The sequence below is a fragment of the Carassius auratus genome, chromosome 25 (genome assembly GCF_003368295.1).
Source record: "Carassius auratus strain Wakin chromosome 25, ASM336829v1, whole genome shotgun sequence".
NCBI classification, from domain to species: Eukaryota; Metazoa; Chordata; class Actinopteri; order Cypriniformes; family Cyprinidae; genus Carassius; species Carassius auratus.
Window position 1 is genome coordinate 5198813 of NC_039267.1, and position 18779 is coordinate 5217591.

The window sequence follows — 18779 nt, forward strand, 5'->3', positions numbered from 1 at the left end:
AAACAAGTTACCAGTAGGTTCAGTAGATTCTCAGAAAACAAATGAGACCCAGCATTCATGATATGCACGCTCTTAAGGCTGTGCAATTGGGCAATTAGTTGAATTAGTTGAAAGGGGTGTGTTCAAAAAAATAGCAGTGTGGCATTCAATCACTGAGGTCATCAATTTTGTGAAGAAACAGGTGTGAATCAGGTGGCCCCTATTTAAGGATGAAGCCAACACTTGTTGAACATGCATTTGAAAGCTGAGGAAAATGGGTCGTTCAAGACATTGTTCAGAAGAACAGCGTACTTTGATTAAAAAGTTGATTAAAGAGGGGAAAACCTATAAAGAGGTGCAAAAAATGATAGGCTGTTCAGCTAAAATGATCTCCAATGCCTTAAAATGGAGAGCAAAACCAGAGAGACGTGGAAGAAAACGGAAGACAACCATCAAAATGGATAGAAGAATAACCAGAATGGCAAAGGCTCAGCCAATGATCACCTCCAGGATGATCAAAGACAGTCTGGAGTTACCTGTAAGTACTGTGACAGTTAGAAGACGTCTGTGTGAAGCTAATCTATTTTCAAGAATCCCCCGCAAAGTCCCTCTGTTAAAAAAAAGGCATGTGCAGAAGAGTTTACAATTTGCCAAAGAACACATCAACTGGCCTAAAGAGAAATGGAGGAACATTTTGTGGACTGATGAGAGTAAAATTGTTCTTTTTGGGTCCAAGGGCCACAGGCAGTTTGTGAGACGACCCCCAAACTCTGAATTCAAGCCACAGTACACAGTGAAGACAGTGAAGCATGGAGGTGCAAGCATCATGATATGGGCATGTTTCTCCTACTATGGTGTTGGGCCTATTTATCGCATACCAGGGATCATGGATCAGTTTGCATATGTTAAAATACTTGAAGAGGTCATGTTGCCCTATGCTGAAGAGGACATGCCCTTGAAATGGTTGTTTCAACAAGACAATGACCCAAAACACACTAGTAAACGGGCAAAGTCTTGGTTCCAAACCAACAAAATTAATGTTATGGAGTGGCCAGCCCAATCTCCAGACCTTAATGCAATTGAGAACTTGTGGGGTGATATCAAAAATGCTGTTTCTGAAGCAAAACCAAGAAATGTGAATGAATTGTGGAATGTTGTTAAAGAATCATGGAGTGGAATAACAGCTGAGAGGTGCCACAAGTTGGTTGCCACACAGATGTCAAGCAGTTTTAAAAAACTGTGGTCATACAACTAAATATTAGTTTAGTGATTCACAGGATTGCTAAATCCCAGAAAAAAAAAATGTTTGTACAAAATAGTTTTGAGTTTGTACAGTCAAAGGTAGACACTGCTATTTTTTTGAACACACCCCTTTCAACTAATTGCCCAATTGCACAGCCTTAAGAGCGTGCATATCATGAATGCTGGGTCTTGTTTGTTTTCTGACAATCTACTGAACCTACTGGTAACTTGTTTGCCACGTAGCAATAAAAAATATACTAAAAACCTTGATTATTCTGGTTAGTCACATTGTACTGCTATTATTTTGAACAATACTGTACAGTTTAATTGCAGGTTTCAATTGTGACAACTTAGCCCATATAGAGTCACCTGTTTTCCACCAGTTTCCACTGTGAAAAAGGCAGTTGCAGACCAGAGAAATTGGCTCAGCTTTAGCCTCTAAAACATGCTACTATCAAAACAAGAATTGCTACTAGCTAATGCAAATTATTTTGTATATTGTGTGATTGATATGAATTCCAGTCAAATAAATACAAAGAAACTTAGCAGGAATTGTAAACAAATATTGTGATTTTGGAAAACAGATTATTTTGTTCCACATAAGAAGGAAGCATTTAACGCTAATGCAACCTAATCAAGGCCAAAAGATGAACACTGGGTGTGTATTTTTCATTCTTGTGCTTCACATGGGATGATGGGATATGTAGTTTGATCGCACAAGCCTTCCAGCTCATAGACGAGTTATTTCTAGCAAGCTAGAAAATAAATTGTGCTGTCACAACGTTACAGACAACCCAGGCTCATTGAAAATACATCCCTGTGGTGAAATTTATTAAAAATATTATGTTGCATATTGCACATTTACGATGACAGTAAAAGTCCATTTCAGTCAGATAAATGTGAACCTAAAAATGCTACCTAGCCAATAGTGTCAAAAGCAAATGTGAGATAAAAAGGGATTTGCTTAAGCAACCATGCCATTTTAGCTTGCTCTTAAAAGTATTTGAGCTCTTGTATCGTGATATATGTTTCTAGAATCATATTCAAGCACTGCACATTGCCAGTGTAATGCTGTATCAGGTGGGCTACAGAGCAAGTTTACTATGTCAAAAATGCCATACATTTGGAGCTAGTTATGCAAATGTTCAAATTAATATGCCAATTAATTGTTAGTTTTCAAATCATTGCTATGGTAAAGGTGTTTTGAGGCCATAATGGCATGAAAACAAGTCTTTATTAAGCGATAATTTATTTCCATAATCATAATTTTCCATAATCATAGATTTGTGATAAAATAAATTAAAGTTGTTGACGTTCTACTAGCTCTAGTGTCCATTTCAGTTAGAAATTGCTATGAATTTCTTGTAAAGGTATTTGGAGTTTTTGAAATGTTGGTAGAGGTTCCTGAAGGAAAAATACAGGGTTCAATCCAACCATTTTAATTGAGCTTACAGTCGAATGTAAGAAAGGAAGGGAAAGGGTTTATGCAGATGTTGTCTGTCATCAGAAGTTCAAGTCATGACCTTTTAATAAAATATTTGGTAAAATAAAGATCACATAAAGATCAATAATAGATAGAATTTCCATTTCATGTCGACTTGGTGGAACTCACATGCAATTAATTGCTAAATAAAATCATACTGACATGACTTCAACATGCCAAAGGATCGCAATGCACTTTTTTTTGTGATCAGGATTTGTTGTCAGTTACAGTACATTAGTATGCTGTGTAGTCAGTTATTGTTTGTCTCTTAAGTCAGATTTCCCTTCAGCCCATCTCACGCTTTCTCTCCCTTCATTCCTGCCTGGGAGATCAGGGTCATTAGTATTCAGCGGGAATCAAACACCTGCCAGCCACGTGAAGCCTCACTGCGGTGAGCACAATCAGCCAAATGTTTTCCTTGTGCGATGAATGTGTGTGGCTGTCACCATTCCAGTTGATATATGTGTTCTCTGTTCTCTCTCACTCGCTTCGGCTCCATCCCTCCCTCTGTTTCCTCCATTCTTCTATCTAAGATTCACCAGAGGGGGTCTGTGAGGGTAAAATACCGCATAGAGGCTTCAGGTGCGCCTGAACGACACCATACTCTGATTAACCATCACAGTTCTTGCTCCACTTTACAAAATGGCTGATCGCTCGGAGAGTTGTAGGAATATTGGCAGCCCAGACGTATGGCCATACTTCATTTTTCCATTTAGGACACAAGCTGGTCAGTTGCCACTGGCAATGTGCTAAAGGCTTTGCAGGGTCACCGCAAGGTTACACGCCAAATGGACCTCCATTCCCCTAGGGGCGCCATTACACACTGCCAGATGATATAATGACCAAGAATGAAACCGTGATGCCCGTAGGCAGAATTTTAAAGCAATGCTGTGATGTGACTCACATGATGGAGAGATGTGCGCTCACGCTAACAGCTAGTCACTTGGAAAAGCAATGGTTTTATTTATTTTCTGTTTTTAATTCCACTGCAGAATGTTGGTTTTTAATTAGCATGGTTTTTCATGTATTCATGTTAGCACAAGCATGTATTTAAAAAATTATATATATATGTGTGTGTGTGTGTGTGTGTGTGTGTGTGTACAAAAATAAACTTTTTTTTTTAATTTTATCAGGATTCAAAAGTTAATAACTTTTTTTATTTCATGAACAATAAAGAAGGTAAGGTTTATATTGATAAATATTTATAATAATATACAAAACTTAAGTATATTTGATTTAAATATTGCAGTTTCTTGTCAACTCATATATTTCTAAGCTAAAATGAAATGCCATTTTTAATAAATTCATATAAATGAAATCACAAAATATTGAAGTTCAAATGAAAGACTTTTTAATTGTTTATTTGATTAGTCTGCTCAGCGATAATCAAGAAATCCGTTGATTCTCAAACAGAGCTTTGTAGTTTGCTGCACTCTGTCTTAACTAGAGGTGTCTGAGATTCTGCTGAGCGTGGAACTTTTCAGTAGTGCAGGTGTGTGAGCCATCACACGTTGTTGTGATTCACATGTTTGAAACACTCCACAGTTCGTAATCAATGCACATGTGAGCATCTCACACAAATGTGCCACCAGTATGCTAACATAAGCAGTTCTTGGCAAACAGATCTGATCCGATGCAGTCTTCTATCTGCTCTTCACATTGCATCTTGTACAGTAGACCTTGAGAGAAAGAGAAAGAAGTAACTGGTTAAACTGTAACTTGGTTCCTCGCAATCTTATTTAGTTTAAATTGAATTGAATATACTGTAGTGCCTGCCATCTGTTTAAAGTCCATAATACAACTTCAATATCATCACTGAAAAGAATCTTTGCCCTTCTTTCTGTATATGAACCGTTTAAGGTTGATTCTAATTAAGAAGAGGTTTCAGTCTTGTGCTAGTCTCCTAATATATGTGCGTGTGTGTGTTTGTTTGTGTGACCGAGAGAGAGATTCAATTGATTTATGCCTGCGGAGATTTGGTCACTGTGTTACATTTGCTTCTTCATCTGTCCCTTCCGGAGAAGCGGCTGTACTGTCCTTCCCCTCCAGCTTCATGGGCGTTTATACAGCTATAAACAAAATGCACATTGAATGTTGTGCCTATGGCCTACTTTGTTAAGGACCATAAAGATGACTGACTGCCTTTATGTTCCTGCCGGTTTTTTCATTGTTTGGCCCGACTGCAGAGGTGCTGGCACAGGATATTAATGCTTCCTGTACCGGGACTCTGTTTTGTTGACTAGCGCCGGTGCTAACTTTGTTTTATGACATAGGGAGCTAATCATGCTGCCTGTACTGCAAGAATATACCGTGGCATGTTGTGAAGGAAAAAAAATGGCTGAAACAAAAATAGCGAGTGTGTAAAATAGCTTCAGAACTGTGGCCTAGCAGTTAGCATGTAGCACATGAGTTTAGCTTACTACTGTGTAAAAAAAAAAAAGTGTTAGCAGTTGTTTCTTCAACAAATGACACAAATTGAGGTGTCATTTGTGTTCGTAGGACTCTCTCAAATCTCTAAAAGCAATAATAAATGCAGCTAATGTTAACGGATAGTGTGAAGTGTATTTAGTGTAAGCAGTGCTAATGCTTATTAGAAGGCGTGACGGGTTCTTAGCACACCTGAGGCTCCAGTGGATGGTGTACCATTAATCTGTTTCACAGAGATGAAATTGTGATAACCGGTAAGCTGCTGCTTTCAAGTATTTGCACATTTCCATGTCTCATACTGAGTGAACGAGCTGTTTATTACTTAAGGAGGCACTCTATGAAAATATTCCTCTTAATCGCTTCATTTTTCCTCAGCGCTTGTCACTGGAGTGAGGCGTCCTCACTGAAGAGGAAATAAGCAACAAATGAGGTCTATGAGGCAGTTTTTGTGAATACAGTAAACTTTAAAGTAACATTACTTAAAAAAAAACAAAAAACAAAAAAACACCGGGCCATAAATCCTGTGCTTTTATTTATTTCTTTTTTTTAGATATGTTTATGTTAGATAACAATGCAAGTAGGGTAGGTAGTTTTGTAGGTATGAACTGTCTGTATGCTAAAATGGTTTTGTACTACACTGACCCTGTACATACAGTACATGCATGTATGTTTTGCAATTGTATATTCTGCATAATTTAAAATACAGTATCTCAGGAAATATTTATAATGAACGCTAAGCACCTTTTGTCAACTGGCATTTTGCCAAAGAACGCCGAATGTTATTCCTTATTCATGGAAACCCAAAATTAGCCACCTGAATAAAAGTCCTTTGAGTTTAGAGGTCCTGCATGTTTTTGGCTCACGCCCAAGGTCTTATTTTCCTCTGTATGCCTGAGGATACTTTGTGCAAATAACGTTTGAGTCCAGACATGCCTACCAAGGCGCAATCGAAGAGGGTTTTCGAAGAGAAAAGTGGCAAGATGAAGACAGCATTGTTGTTGTCTGCCTCACAGGCAATCAGAACACCGGGGAGCCGATCCACTGTGTTCATATTCTCTGTTTACCCAACAAAAGAGTTTTGTCATTGCTGCTGACACCGAGGGGCACCGGAGGTATATCTGGGCAATTCGCAAATTAGGAAAAGAAGAAAAGCAACCGACCTCAGGCCATTACAGCGGTCTGCACAGGAATGAGCAGAAGAGACAGTACAATTACGGCCATAGGAAGTGGCTCGAGTGTTTTCCAGCTCTACCACTTCCAATCAGTCTCATATGCTAAGAAAAGAATGAATCATCCCCTTTGCCCGTGTCTGTACCTCTCGCTCCCTTGCTCTCGGACGAAGTGGTTTGATGTCAAGGAGACACTTCATTGCACATTGGTGAGATCAGAGGACGTAATGCGAGTAATTTATTCGTGCAGGTCTTCATGGCTGCTTTGCATTGCAATCAGGGCACAATTGCCATTAGAGAGAAGTGGGCATGGATAGTGCCTGTTTTATCTTTTATAGCTACCTGAGATAGAGAAAAGTGCTCTGCACATTCAACATCAAAGGAAGCCACACCAGCTCCAGGCAAATGGCATTCAGACAGCAGGGATCAGATGCCTTTATAAACCGGATCAATCGTCCATGTCAACTTTCACACAGATTCGGCCCTAGCAGGTGTGTGTGTTTAAAAGAAAATTAGATTAGAGAGATGGAGTAAAGGAGATCAGTTTTGATTACTCTGGTCTCTAAATGCATGCAATACGATTCCCGGTCCCATGGTTTCCATTTGGGAAATTAGATAAACTATGCTCTAGGTTTGAATGTGTATATATATATATATATATATATATATATATATATATATATATATATATATATATATATATATATATATAATTATTTTTTATTTATTTTTTTAGAAATAATTATCATATTTCATCTGAAACTTAAGCATAAAAGGAGAGATCAGTGCAATGACAGAACGTGAGTCAAATCCCACTGCAGTTCTGGCTTTCACACATGTATCAAGCAACACTCTCACAAACATTGCACAAATTGTGTGACACTGCTGCGCTACATGCAGCAAGGCGATAATTTATGTGTGTGTCTGCATGTGTAATGCATGTCTTCATGCAGGATTACCGTAGTTATTTTCAGTGCTAATTAACAACGGTGTGAGAACATCCTGTAAGCTGTATGAAAATCAGCCCAGAAAGGAGAAGCACATCATCTGTGTTTAAACAACAAGGGAAGCCAAGCTCATTTTTAATGTTTTTACACATGGCTGCAGGTATTTGCAGTGATTTAAAGTGTTTTACAGGAGTAGTTCACCCATAAATGAAACGTTTGTCACTATTTACTCATTCCATTTTGTTGTTCCAAACCTGTATTTATTTATTTTTATAGCACAAAAAGAAATGTTTAGCAGAATACTCTTTTCCATATATTATGAATGGAAATGGGGATCATTCATTCAGCAGGTTTGAGCATTGCACTGAATTCTAGCATTTTTATTTTTTTTTAATCGCTGTCATTATTTGCAATTATATTGTTGACAGTCTGAATTCTGACACGTAGCAGCTGTCTTTGTGGAGAATTTGCGGGTTCTCTTCCGCCCATCTCACAATTTTATTAAACCGACGTTGTTCTTCAGATGCAGAGGTAGAAGAAAAGATGAATTAATGTTTCCATGTAGGCAATAAATTATATTGGCCTTGAGGCTTTCATTGTTCACGAAGGTGGAAGAAAAACATAATTCATCACTGAAATGTGCTTTTTAAAGTGTTTTATGTAGTGCTGAGTCACTTAAAGCATACTGAAATACATAAATGTTTATTTTATTTATATATTTATGCTCTTTTTATTGTTTCTTAAATGCATTATTTGGAATACAGTTGTGCTCATGATTAAGATTTACTTGTGCATTGTATTTATTTATTCAAACATATTATTTGGAATAGAGTTGTGATAATTCAGATTGCATTTATTTATTTATTCGTTTGTTTTTGTTTTTTGGTCAGGGAGGGCGTTTGGAACTTTAATATACATGGAAACTTCTGGACCAAACACAGTTGTCTTGGTCCAAAGAGAAGATGACAAGAAAAGGTTGTCCTGTAGAAAAGGGATGACTCGCTACCCATTTTCTGTTCCGGCTGCTTTAACAAATTGTTTCCTGCATTTTATTGATAGAGTTCCTAACTTAAAATGCCAAAAGGCAACAGTGAGTGAATGCGATCTTCAATTCACCATGCCAGCTGTATAATAGGATTTCGAAAGTGCCATTTGATATGCTCTATGTATTTATTTTGAAGCGCATTAACAGCGGCGTCTGACCTTGTGCATCTATAAGTATAACCGGAAGATATTGAGGAGGAATTTTAAGTTCTGTTACTCTCAAGCTTAAAACGTAGCAATATTAATGCAACTTTAATCGGATCTAATTAAACCAATTTTAATTTTGTGGATAAAATTTGGCTGACTTGCAACTTAAGACCTGCAAACTTAAAATGTATATTTTAATTTAGACAGTGTATAATAATATAATTTATGCACCTTCAAGTTTTTGTTAAATTTAGTTTTTAACTATATAAATTATGATCATATGACTATTAGGGTGATGTTTTAAAGAACATCACCTTTTGACCTTGTTAAGACTCCTTTTAGTATTTACAAAAAATATTTAAATGCTCCTTTTGGGACTTTAAGACTTTCCAATTAAGGAAAAGAAAATATTTTAATGACCCAATTAGCTGCAAGGGTTATTTGACACTTAGCTGAATGTCTCCTCCTGTCTTAAAGGCTAAATCTAATTAAGACATTTCCCCAAGATTTCCCCTTAAATATGTCACAGCAGACCACTGCTATTGTCTCAAAATAATCTCCGTGTATAGACATGAACAGCCGCAGTCGCTTTCATTACATTTAGATTTCAATTTGAAGTTCACAAAGAGCAGTGCAAAATCTGATAAAGGTCCTTTTCATTTCAACTTTCAGTTCAACTAAATACCAAATGAAACCTTGATGATGACTTTTATGCTCCCTAATGAAAGAATCATACAAATTAGTTATGCAGTTGGTACATATTTCATATTACATATTTTGTTTACTTGTTAATCCTTCAGTATGGCTTATTTACCCCCAGTCTTCCCATTATGATATCTACCAAAAGAGATGCACATATATTTGTAATCCCCAAGGGAATAAACACTCCCAGTCCATAGTTTCAGGGGGTTTTTTTCATATGAAAGTCCTTGTATCTTTCACACTGAAGCAGCTGAGCGTATCTACAATGTTAAGCTTTCTTTGCGTACTATTACCTCTCTTTAAAAATAATAAAATAATAACTGGGCCTGTCTGTCCGCGTTCTGTCCACACCACTCGTTGACCTTGTGTCAGGACGTCTGACCTTGTGAACTTAATGGCCTTGTGAATCTTCCTAAGAGAATTCTATGGTTAAACTGACTGTCAGGATCAAAAACCTTGAATGACAGCATGACTATTCCTCCATGTTCTCAGCATTATATGTTGTTGAACATTCAAAAAAGTCAAATGTTAGTTCACTCAGTCAAAGCTTAACAGAAAGGACTTTTTTCTTTCTTTCTCCCATCCAGTCAGGCCAATAGGTCAAACCTTCAGTTGCTCTAGTGAAATTTTCAGTGACCCTGAGGCACAAATGTGAAAAATGCTGTTTTCTTAGAATTGCTTTGAAGTGAAGTTTGAATATTAAGACAGCATCTCAATATTGTCATATACAACATCATTTGTATATATAAATATAAAATATTTTAATTAACAAAATTACTACTAAATATTATTACATTTACATATAAAATACAGTATTTTATTTAACAACAGTACTTCTAAATATTATTGCATTTACATTTTATTTGCATTTTAAATTAATTATTACTTTTTGTTTGTTTGTTTGCTGTTTTTAAGATGGATGGATAGATAGACAGACAGACATAGCATCAAACTGATGCCAGAAATGCAGCAATGACTGTATTGGGAAAGTGCTGGTTCAGTCGGCTGTCCTGAAAAACTGTCATTTCGGCCATCGGGCCATCTTTATTCTCAAGGCCTGTCATTTATTGTCATTCAAAACTGAATGTGGGTGTTTTGTTGTTGACGCCACTAAATGAGCTGATGACGTGGCTTTAGGAAACTTGGGGAGTCAATGTTTACCATGGCCCAGGGCCACGGCAGCTGAGGCTTCTGGGGTTGAATCAGGCGTTTAATGTGTGACCAAATGACAGAGAAGAGCTCAGAGGGCAGTCGCAGCTCTAAGAGATAACATTTATTCTGACAAATGAGCCTGCCCGCTTTTCCCTCTCAGATGTATTATGCTGCATTCATTTTCCATTAAGCAACCAATGTCATTTTGTGTGATGGCTCTCTTTTTCTCTCTGCAGGACCCGTGGCTGTGATCAGTGGTGAAGAAGACTCCGCCAGCCCCCTCCATCACGTCAATCACGGCATCATAACCCCATGCACCCTAGATGCCGGGCCAGACGCTGTGGTAATCGGCATGACTCGTATCCCAGTGATCGAAAACCCACAGTATTTCCGGCATGGGCACAACTGCAACAAGCCTACAACTTGTGAGTTCCAAATAGGCACAAAGACTGTTTATTCTGATTTGTTTTTTATGTCTAGATTTATTAAGTGTGGTCATTTGCAATATTTGCCTGCTGGTAATTTATCCTGAAAACATTTAAATTGCATTTGTGTTATCTTGCACTCATAACAAGCCTCCACAAGATTTTGTGATTGCCAGATGTCAAGATTTAAATCTCCCAATCAGAGCTTTCATCTTAAATCAATTCAATTTCTGCCTAGTGCTAAAATGCTATTAATGTTTTCAGTTTGATGTTTTTTTAGTTCTGTTTCTTGAGTATTCATTATTTGGGGACACATACTTTAGAAATTTTTTTTTTTAGAAATTGTAGAAATTTTCACTCTATTATTTGTCTTTTTCATCCGTTTCTAAGAAAAAGCAAAGCACATTGAATTAAACATGAGATTTAAATGTTTTTTTTTTTTTTTTTTTTTTTTTTTTTTTTTTGTGCAATGCAAATTGATTATTAAACAAATTTTGGGCAGATTCAAATCGAATTGAGCTAATGCTTGCCAAATAATTAGATTCACTTACTGAACCACAAGCTATTCATAGTGTTATGTCCAATTGAAAAGAATCAGTGAATCAGTTAATCAATCATTTGGTGAAATCAGTAAATTTGTGAATCAGTGAGTCATTTGAATCTTGTGCCAATTAATGAGTCAATGAATTAATAAAATCATGAATCAGAGAATCAATTCGGGCATGACACATTTAATTAATTTAGTCTATTAATTGGCGAATCAGTACATTTCACAATCAGTGAGTCATTTGAGTCTTGTGTCGAATAATGAATCAATGAAGCAATTCAATCATGAATCAGTGATAAAATGTTATTAATAATCATGGATTCAATTAAACCAGTTAATCATGTTGTTCAATTAATCAAATAATTCAAACTTTTTTGTGTGTTTTTGAATATATATCGTGCACTGCATACTCACAATTCCCATTCCTACTTGCCAACAGCCATTTTTCGAAATCCGACTTTGTTCCACACAGCAGACGTTCCCGGGCTCTTCATTGCCCCCTTGAGTACTCTTCCAAACAGAACTGATTCAATTAAAGTCGGAAGACTCCTGCCATTTGAAAAGCCTAAGAAAGCATACTTATTACAGTGAGTGGCAGCGACATTGACAGTGATTTGTGGAGTTTCTGTCCTTGCCTAAATTTTTACAGTGTACTCAGGGAGTGCGTAAATCTGCTGCCTCCCTTAGCAAGACTCATCATATTTTAGTGCACCTACTGTACTGTCATATTTCCAGAGTAAATTGAACTTGGGTTTAAATTTAGGTCGGCTGCAAATTCCCTCATGTGCCTTACAGATTGAATTCTAGACAAAAGAATATGTATGCTTGAGAAAGAGAAGGTGAAGTGGGAAACGGGGGCGTGAAAAGTCGATAACTTTGTTTAAGAAGAATTTGAGTGGGCTCTCAAAGGGGTCTCAACCACTAAAAAGAAGCTGAATGTTGTGTTTTGAAATGCTCACTTGAAAAATATAGTTATTAATATAGAGAAAAGCTATTATGTAATAATTTTATAACATATATATATCTATATCTATCTATATATATATATATATATATATATATATATATATATATATATATATATATATATATATATATATATATATTAATTATTATTATATTGTATAAATATTTTTAGAAGAAAAAAATCTTTTTAAATGAACTTTAATAGTTAATTTCCAGTTAAAGTTTAATTTCATCTGCTTTAACCAGGGTGAAAAAGAGTTCATATGTTATTTTAGTAACTTGCACCATTGGTAAACCTTCTGATTTACACCTGAGAAAAGGATTCACAATAGTCCTTTTGGGGCGCCGATGGATTTTCTTTTCCACACGGCCTTGATCCGGACTAATCTGTGAATTATCTGTCTTTAGGATTTTACATTATTCCGGGGCTGGCAGAGTGTATTCCCCCAACGCATCCATTCTTTCTGTTCTAGCTTTTCCATGATTTCCAAATTAAGCCAAAATTGGATTCTCAGCGACATGCAGGGAGAAAAAGTGTGCTACCTTGTGTTTCTGGGGACCATGTGCTTCTGTTCTGCCTGTTCCTGCTCCAATATGGAGACAATCCCAAACTAAGTGAGCTTTGTTCAATCGCTTTCTTAATTCTATCGGCCTCTAAAGATGTGATTCTGGTTCTCCACCATCTTTTGAACCCCCCAAAAGTGGCAGAGTATCATCGGTCATATTGTTATTGTGCTGCTTTGTTGCCTCATAATCAAATAAATTTGATTTGTCTGTGGGCAGAGACATGAAACTCAGGAGGGATATAATTTTTTTAAGCACCTGGAGGTAACCAAGTAGATTAATTTAATTAATCTGAGCCAAAGCAATAACAACACAGCTTGCATGAGGTGTCAATGTCATGTCCCAATCCCAAATTTGTATTATTATTTTTTTACGGAGCCCCAACATCCCAATACATGACATGCAAAAAAAAACAATACGGTTTATAAATCGAGGGAATATTTTTGTAAATTTTGTGCAAAATGTATAAATTGAGGGAACAAATTAGTAAATCGTGCACATGATTTAGCCTACTATTTTTTTTTCTGCATTGTTCCCTCGATGTACTAAAACGTGCACACGAGTACTATTTCATTCCCTCAATTTGCTAATTTATTCTGTCGATTTACTAAATTGTTCGCACAGTTTACTAATTCGTTCTCTGTGCATGAACGAATTAGTAAATTGTGCACACGATTTAGCCTACTGTTTTTTTTCCCCTGCATGTCATGTGCGAGGCTCCGTACTTTTTTTCTTTTAGCACTGACATTTTTATTGCAGGTTCTTGTAGATTTTTACATATATATATATATATATATATATATATATATATATATATATATATAGATATATATATATATATATATATATAAACTTCGTTAAACGTACTTTGAGCATTGTCAATTTGTCAAAGTTGTTTATTAGCCTTTCCAGGGATCCTAATTATTCACATTTCAGTGAACTCTGATACCAAAAGGAAAACGAAACAGAATGGAGGGACCCAGATGAAAAACGACAAAGCCGTAGGCAAACAAAGCCAATATCCGCTGCTCCATGAAACTGATACACAATCAAACAGTGCCTGGTGGCTATGGAGAAGCACATGAATGGGTTGTAAAGCTGCTTGATTTGTCATTTTGTACTTGGAGAGTGGAGGACGTGGAAAAAATGAGGTATCAGTGGCAGTATATGATGACTTGGGAGCTGGTGTAGTTTAGTGGGTAAACTGTAAAATATTGAATTTAAATAATTAATTCCTTGCTCTGAATATTTTGTTGTGGTGGTGTAGTGGTTAAGAAGCTGGTCTAATAACCACAGAGTTTGAGTTTAAAAACTACAGCTACAGAACATTGGAAATGGATTCCACCATCCCTCCATAGTCCACGTATGTATAACTCAGTAAGCCAGATAAATCATATTAAGTGTGGAAAAGCATATATATGTATATAAACACCCACAATTACACTGTAAAAACTGCAAGTCTTTAATGGCAAAATGACTGATTTATAATCTGCCAGGCTTGTGTTTGTGGGTGTTTACAACAAAGGTTTTGAGAATGTGCATGCTAATAGATTAATAGCACAGGCTTCTTTTTTCATTCCTTTTTATTTCCAGTACCTCTTCCTTTTCACATGCAAGGGGCTGAAATGAGCGTGAGTTTAGAATAGAAAAAGCAACTTCATGCTAGCTTGAGCATGATTCATTATTAATTAATGACAGCTGTTTTTAGTCAGGCATCATGCTACAGCTTTCTGTAGTTTTATGTTATTAAAATAATCATTAAACTTTTATTTAGAATTTTATTCATATTATAACTAATAATTTTTACTAGTGTGTGTATATGTGTGTGTGTATATATATATATATATATATATATATATATATATATATATATATATATATATATATATATATATATATATATACTACACAACTAAATTCTGCTCCAGGTTAAACTCTCTCTATAGTGACACCATTTGACTACTTGTCAGGTCAGCAGGGCTATAAAAGTATTAAGATGGATATATCGATTACAGTACATACACAGACAGCTTCATTATTGCAGGCTGACTAAATGCAAGGCATATAGCAATGTTGGCCAAACACTGAGAAAGCGGTGAACCCTTTGTTCAATGGCCGTCAATTACCCAAGCTTCTTCCCTGTAATCATCTCTCTCAAGACTTCCACCCAGAACCTTCTGGCATTTTAGCAGCGAACTCATTCCACCCCAATTAGCCATTAAATGACCCCACAGAATTTTACAGCACATTTGAAAATACAACCTTCAAGTACTGAATTATATAGTCTTTACATTAGCTAGCAGCAGTTTTTGTTGCTTGGCACAAATATCTCTACTGAGAATTTGGAGATGCATGTGGAACAATGAAACATCTTGAGTTTTACTTGAACAGACAGACTACACACACATGCACACACACATGCATACATGCTCAAATGACGTTATATGTGCTACGTGATCATGAAAACTTATAGTTTGCAGGGCTGCACAATTAAAATTAAATCGCAAAGGCAATAAATCGCAATTAGGCAGAAGCATCGATTGTCATGCATATCTTTCAGTGAAGCACAGTTCTGTGATCAGCAGTAAATATCCATCCAAAGGCTTGAGGTTTCTTTTTTTTTTTTTTTATTTAAGCTACTAATGTTTGAGAGCAAGGCAGTCTCGGCTGAATGTCCACTTCTGAAACCAGACTGGTTGCTGTTAAGGAGGTTGTTCTGTGTGAGAAAGGCAGAGACTTGGTTGAACACCGCTCGTTCGAGTGGTTTTGCAATGAAAGGAAGAAGTGAAACCGTTCTTTAAAAGAGATGGGTTAAGTGTGGGTTTTAAGTAGTGGGGTTATACGAGACTGTAAATGCTGAGGAAAAAACACCAGTGTGAAGGGATGTGTTAATGAGAGTGAGTGCAGGTAAAACTGCAGTAGAAATGGCTTGAAGGAGATGAGATGGAATAGGATCAAGTGGACAAGTAGAAGGATGATTAGAAAGGATGATATTGGAGACTTCTGCCTCAGAGAGTGAAGAGAAGAGAGTGAACAAGTGTATATTTGCTGGTAAGATGTGCTTGACAGGTTGTGGTGTTGAAAATTGTGCACTGATGGTTTTAATTTTAATAATAAAGAACGTGGCAAAATCGTCATCTTTGTAGAGCTGATGAAAGATGGGAGGAGGAGGATGAAGTTGCCGATCCTGACTCCACACCACTTCATTAGACACACCTTTAGAGAGAAGTGCATCTTTACGGATCAAGATTAAAGCGAAAAGAGTTTTTGATAAGTTTTATTTTATTAAGTATAATTTAAAGCTTTATGTAGATATATTTATTATAGATTTTTTTATTTGCGCCATACCCTTTCAGCAGCCCAGAGTTTAGAAAGATGTTTGCGGAGAACATCAGAAAGCCAAGGGGCAGAAGGGTTGGTACGGGCTGGTCTGGAAGACAAGAGGCAGACAGTGTCTAAACAAGATGTAAGAGTGGAGCAGAAAGTATCAGTAGCATTGTTAGCATCAAGAAATGCTAATTGTTTAGGGGGAGGAAGCCAAGATAAAACCATAGCAGATAGCCTGGAGGGTGAGTGAGCGTAGGATATGTTGAAAGATGACATGTGGAGGGTAATGTGTTGTGTAAGGAACCATGTTGAGCAATGGAGTTACCAGCACATGACCAGTGGAGCAGTGTCGTGTGTAAATAAGGTCCAGTTGGTTGAGATCAAAAGAGGTAAGCAGAGTGTGGAAGTCTGCAGCCTGAGGTTTATTGCGGTGTATGTATGTATGTGTATGTATGTGTATATATATATATATATATATATATATATATATATATATATATATATATATATATATATATATATATATATATATATCCTGTATGTGTATACAGTAGAAATAAATGGTAATAATAATATGTAAAATAATAAATTTGTTTTTATTAATTTAATTAAAAACAAATTATTTGAGCATATGACTATTTATTTCATATTATTTTATATTATTTCATGTTTTATATACATTAAAACAACATATAAAATTATATTTTTTTGGTGTATGGGACCAAAAAAGGTCTTTAAGGGCTCAAGGATATATGTTTTTCATTCATCTTTTCCATCCTTTTTATGACAGGGATTTCTTTGATTGTCTGAATCCAAAGGAAAGAGCGAAGAACAGCCTTATCTGTTTTGACGGAGCACCTTTACTGTAAAACGGCATTAAAGATGATCTTCTCTCTTATGTCTGCTGGCAAGCTTAGAGAGGAAGAGCTCTGTAAAGAGTTACAGACCATTTACTGCTGTCGTTTAGCTGCAGAGAGCTTCAAAGTGATTTTCTGTTTGGACTAATTTTGCGTAAACTGATTTTGCATGTTATTTCATCTCAGCTGATTGCATACGAGAATTTTATTTTCAGTGAATCTCCTCCAGTGGTTGCCCAACTGGTTGACTGAGTTTTTGAGTGGGAACCCAAAAATGTAGCTCAGTTATGCAGCGGGAGCCCTTTTTTTTATTTTCCCCTTGCAATAATTTAAATTTGCATGTAAGTGCTGCCAGAATTACCTAAACAAAAGTAAAATAATTTGTACCCCAATTGAACTCCATCTTATTTTACTGGAATGCATATTTCTATCCCTGTCAGGCCAGAAGGAAGGTCTGGAGGACAGATGCGTAAAGTGGGACATTTATCTCCAGCCATTTAGTCAAAACTGTCAAACAAAATCCTGTTAAGTATTGACCTCAGTCAGCGGGTGCAAAACTGTGTTAAACCAGCATCGATGTGATGTTTTCACCAAAATGACATAACTGTGGTATACGGAAACTGTTTCTTCTGCTTGTTTCCATAAAAGAAGTTCAGAAAGTGAACATTTAACCAAAAAGAAAGCCAGGAAAGCATTCCAGTCTGAAATTGCCGAAGTGTCAGTGTGAAACAGCACTCTTGAGGGCCTTTTAGAAACGTATTTACTTCAAGCAACTGCAATACAAACAATGTGCTGAAAGATATGTCCTTATTTTCTTTGCCTTTGTGCTCTAGACACAAAAAGCATAATAAACTTCTGGCTCACTCACCTTCGGAGGCAAAAGTTTTCCTTTATAGAATTATAAATCATGCTTGACAAAGAATAGTGTCCATCCTAAAAGCAATCCTCTGTTGTTACAGTGGAAATATCATGATGCACCGAAGCAATAGATACAATAACAGCTCTGAGGATGCAACAAAAGCTGCACATAGAGATGAATACAGTCTTATTTTAAGGGCATGGGGAATCATGATATAGCCTTAAATGGATTTCACATTCATGATCTGGAAATGGTAAGATGTATACTTTGAAGACATTTACAACTGTTATTATTATCCAATGAAAGTTAATACAGAAGTAATAAATAAAACGCATATTACAATAATTTCTGAGGGATCATGTGACAAGACTGGTACATCATTTTTTTTTTTTTTTTATCACAGCACTTCATTAATATGTTCCTCTCTGATGGTCCCCTCTTGCCATAAAAGAAACAAACCTGTCTAAAAAAGACTGATGGTCTTCTCTGGTGAACCATAGGGAGCTTTGGCTGAAAATAATTGTGCTGATGGTGCGCACCTTGTGGTCGGCCTTCTCCCATTAGCTACAGGTGTAACCACCGCAGGAAATTAATCCTTATTAGGGAACGTTGAAGGGGGTGCAACTCTGGACGCTTCTGCTGGCCTAATGACAGATACATATCTGCCCGAGGTCCTACTATTCCTTCAGCCCCGGCCCTGCCTCCTGGCACTCTGGTGCTGGCGGTTTAATGAATCTGTATTTTTATCATCTGTCAGTTTGTATTAGATGATAGCTTTAGATTTCTTGCAGGACATTAACGGAGCGCCTGTTTGGTAATGGGAGCGCACAGTGCAGCAGGAATGATGGAATGCGAGTGTTGAAGGAACAGATTTCCAGTGTGCTTGGCTCTTTTATTTGAGTCAAGGGTAATCATTTTGCATGATGTTTGGAGAGGCCTCGA

At 36.6% G+C, this 18779-nt stretch overlaps 1 protein-coding gene across 1 annotated transcript in view; it reads left to right on the forward strand.

The window, feature by feature from the left end:
* Window positions 1-18779, forward strand: part of LOC113042814 (NT-3 growth factor receptor-like) — a 55323-nt gene that overhangs the window by 3246 nt on the left and 33298 nt on the right. Inside the window, exon 2 of the mRNA XM_026201813.1 lies at window positions 10484-10717. Within this exon, the coding sequence (XP_026057598.1) occupies window positions 10484-10717 (234 nt within the window). The remainder of the gene's footprint in view (window positions 1-10483; window positions 10718-18779) is intronic.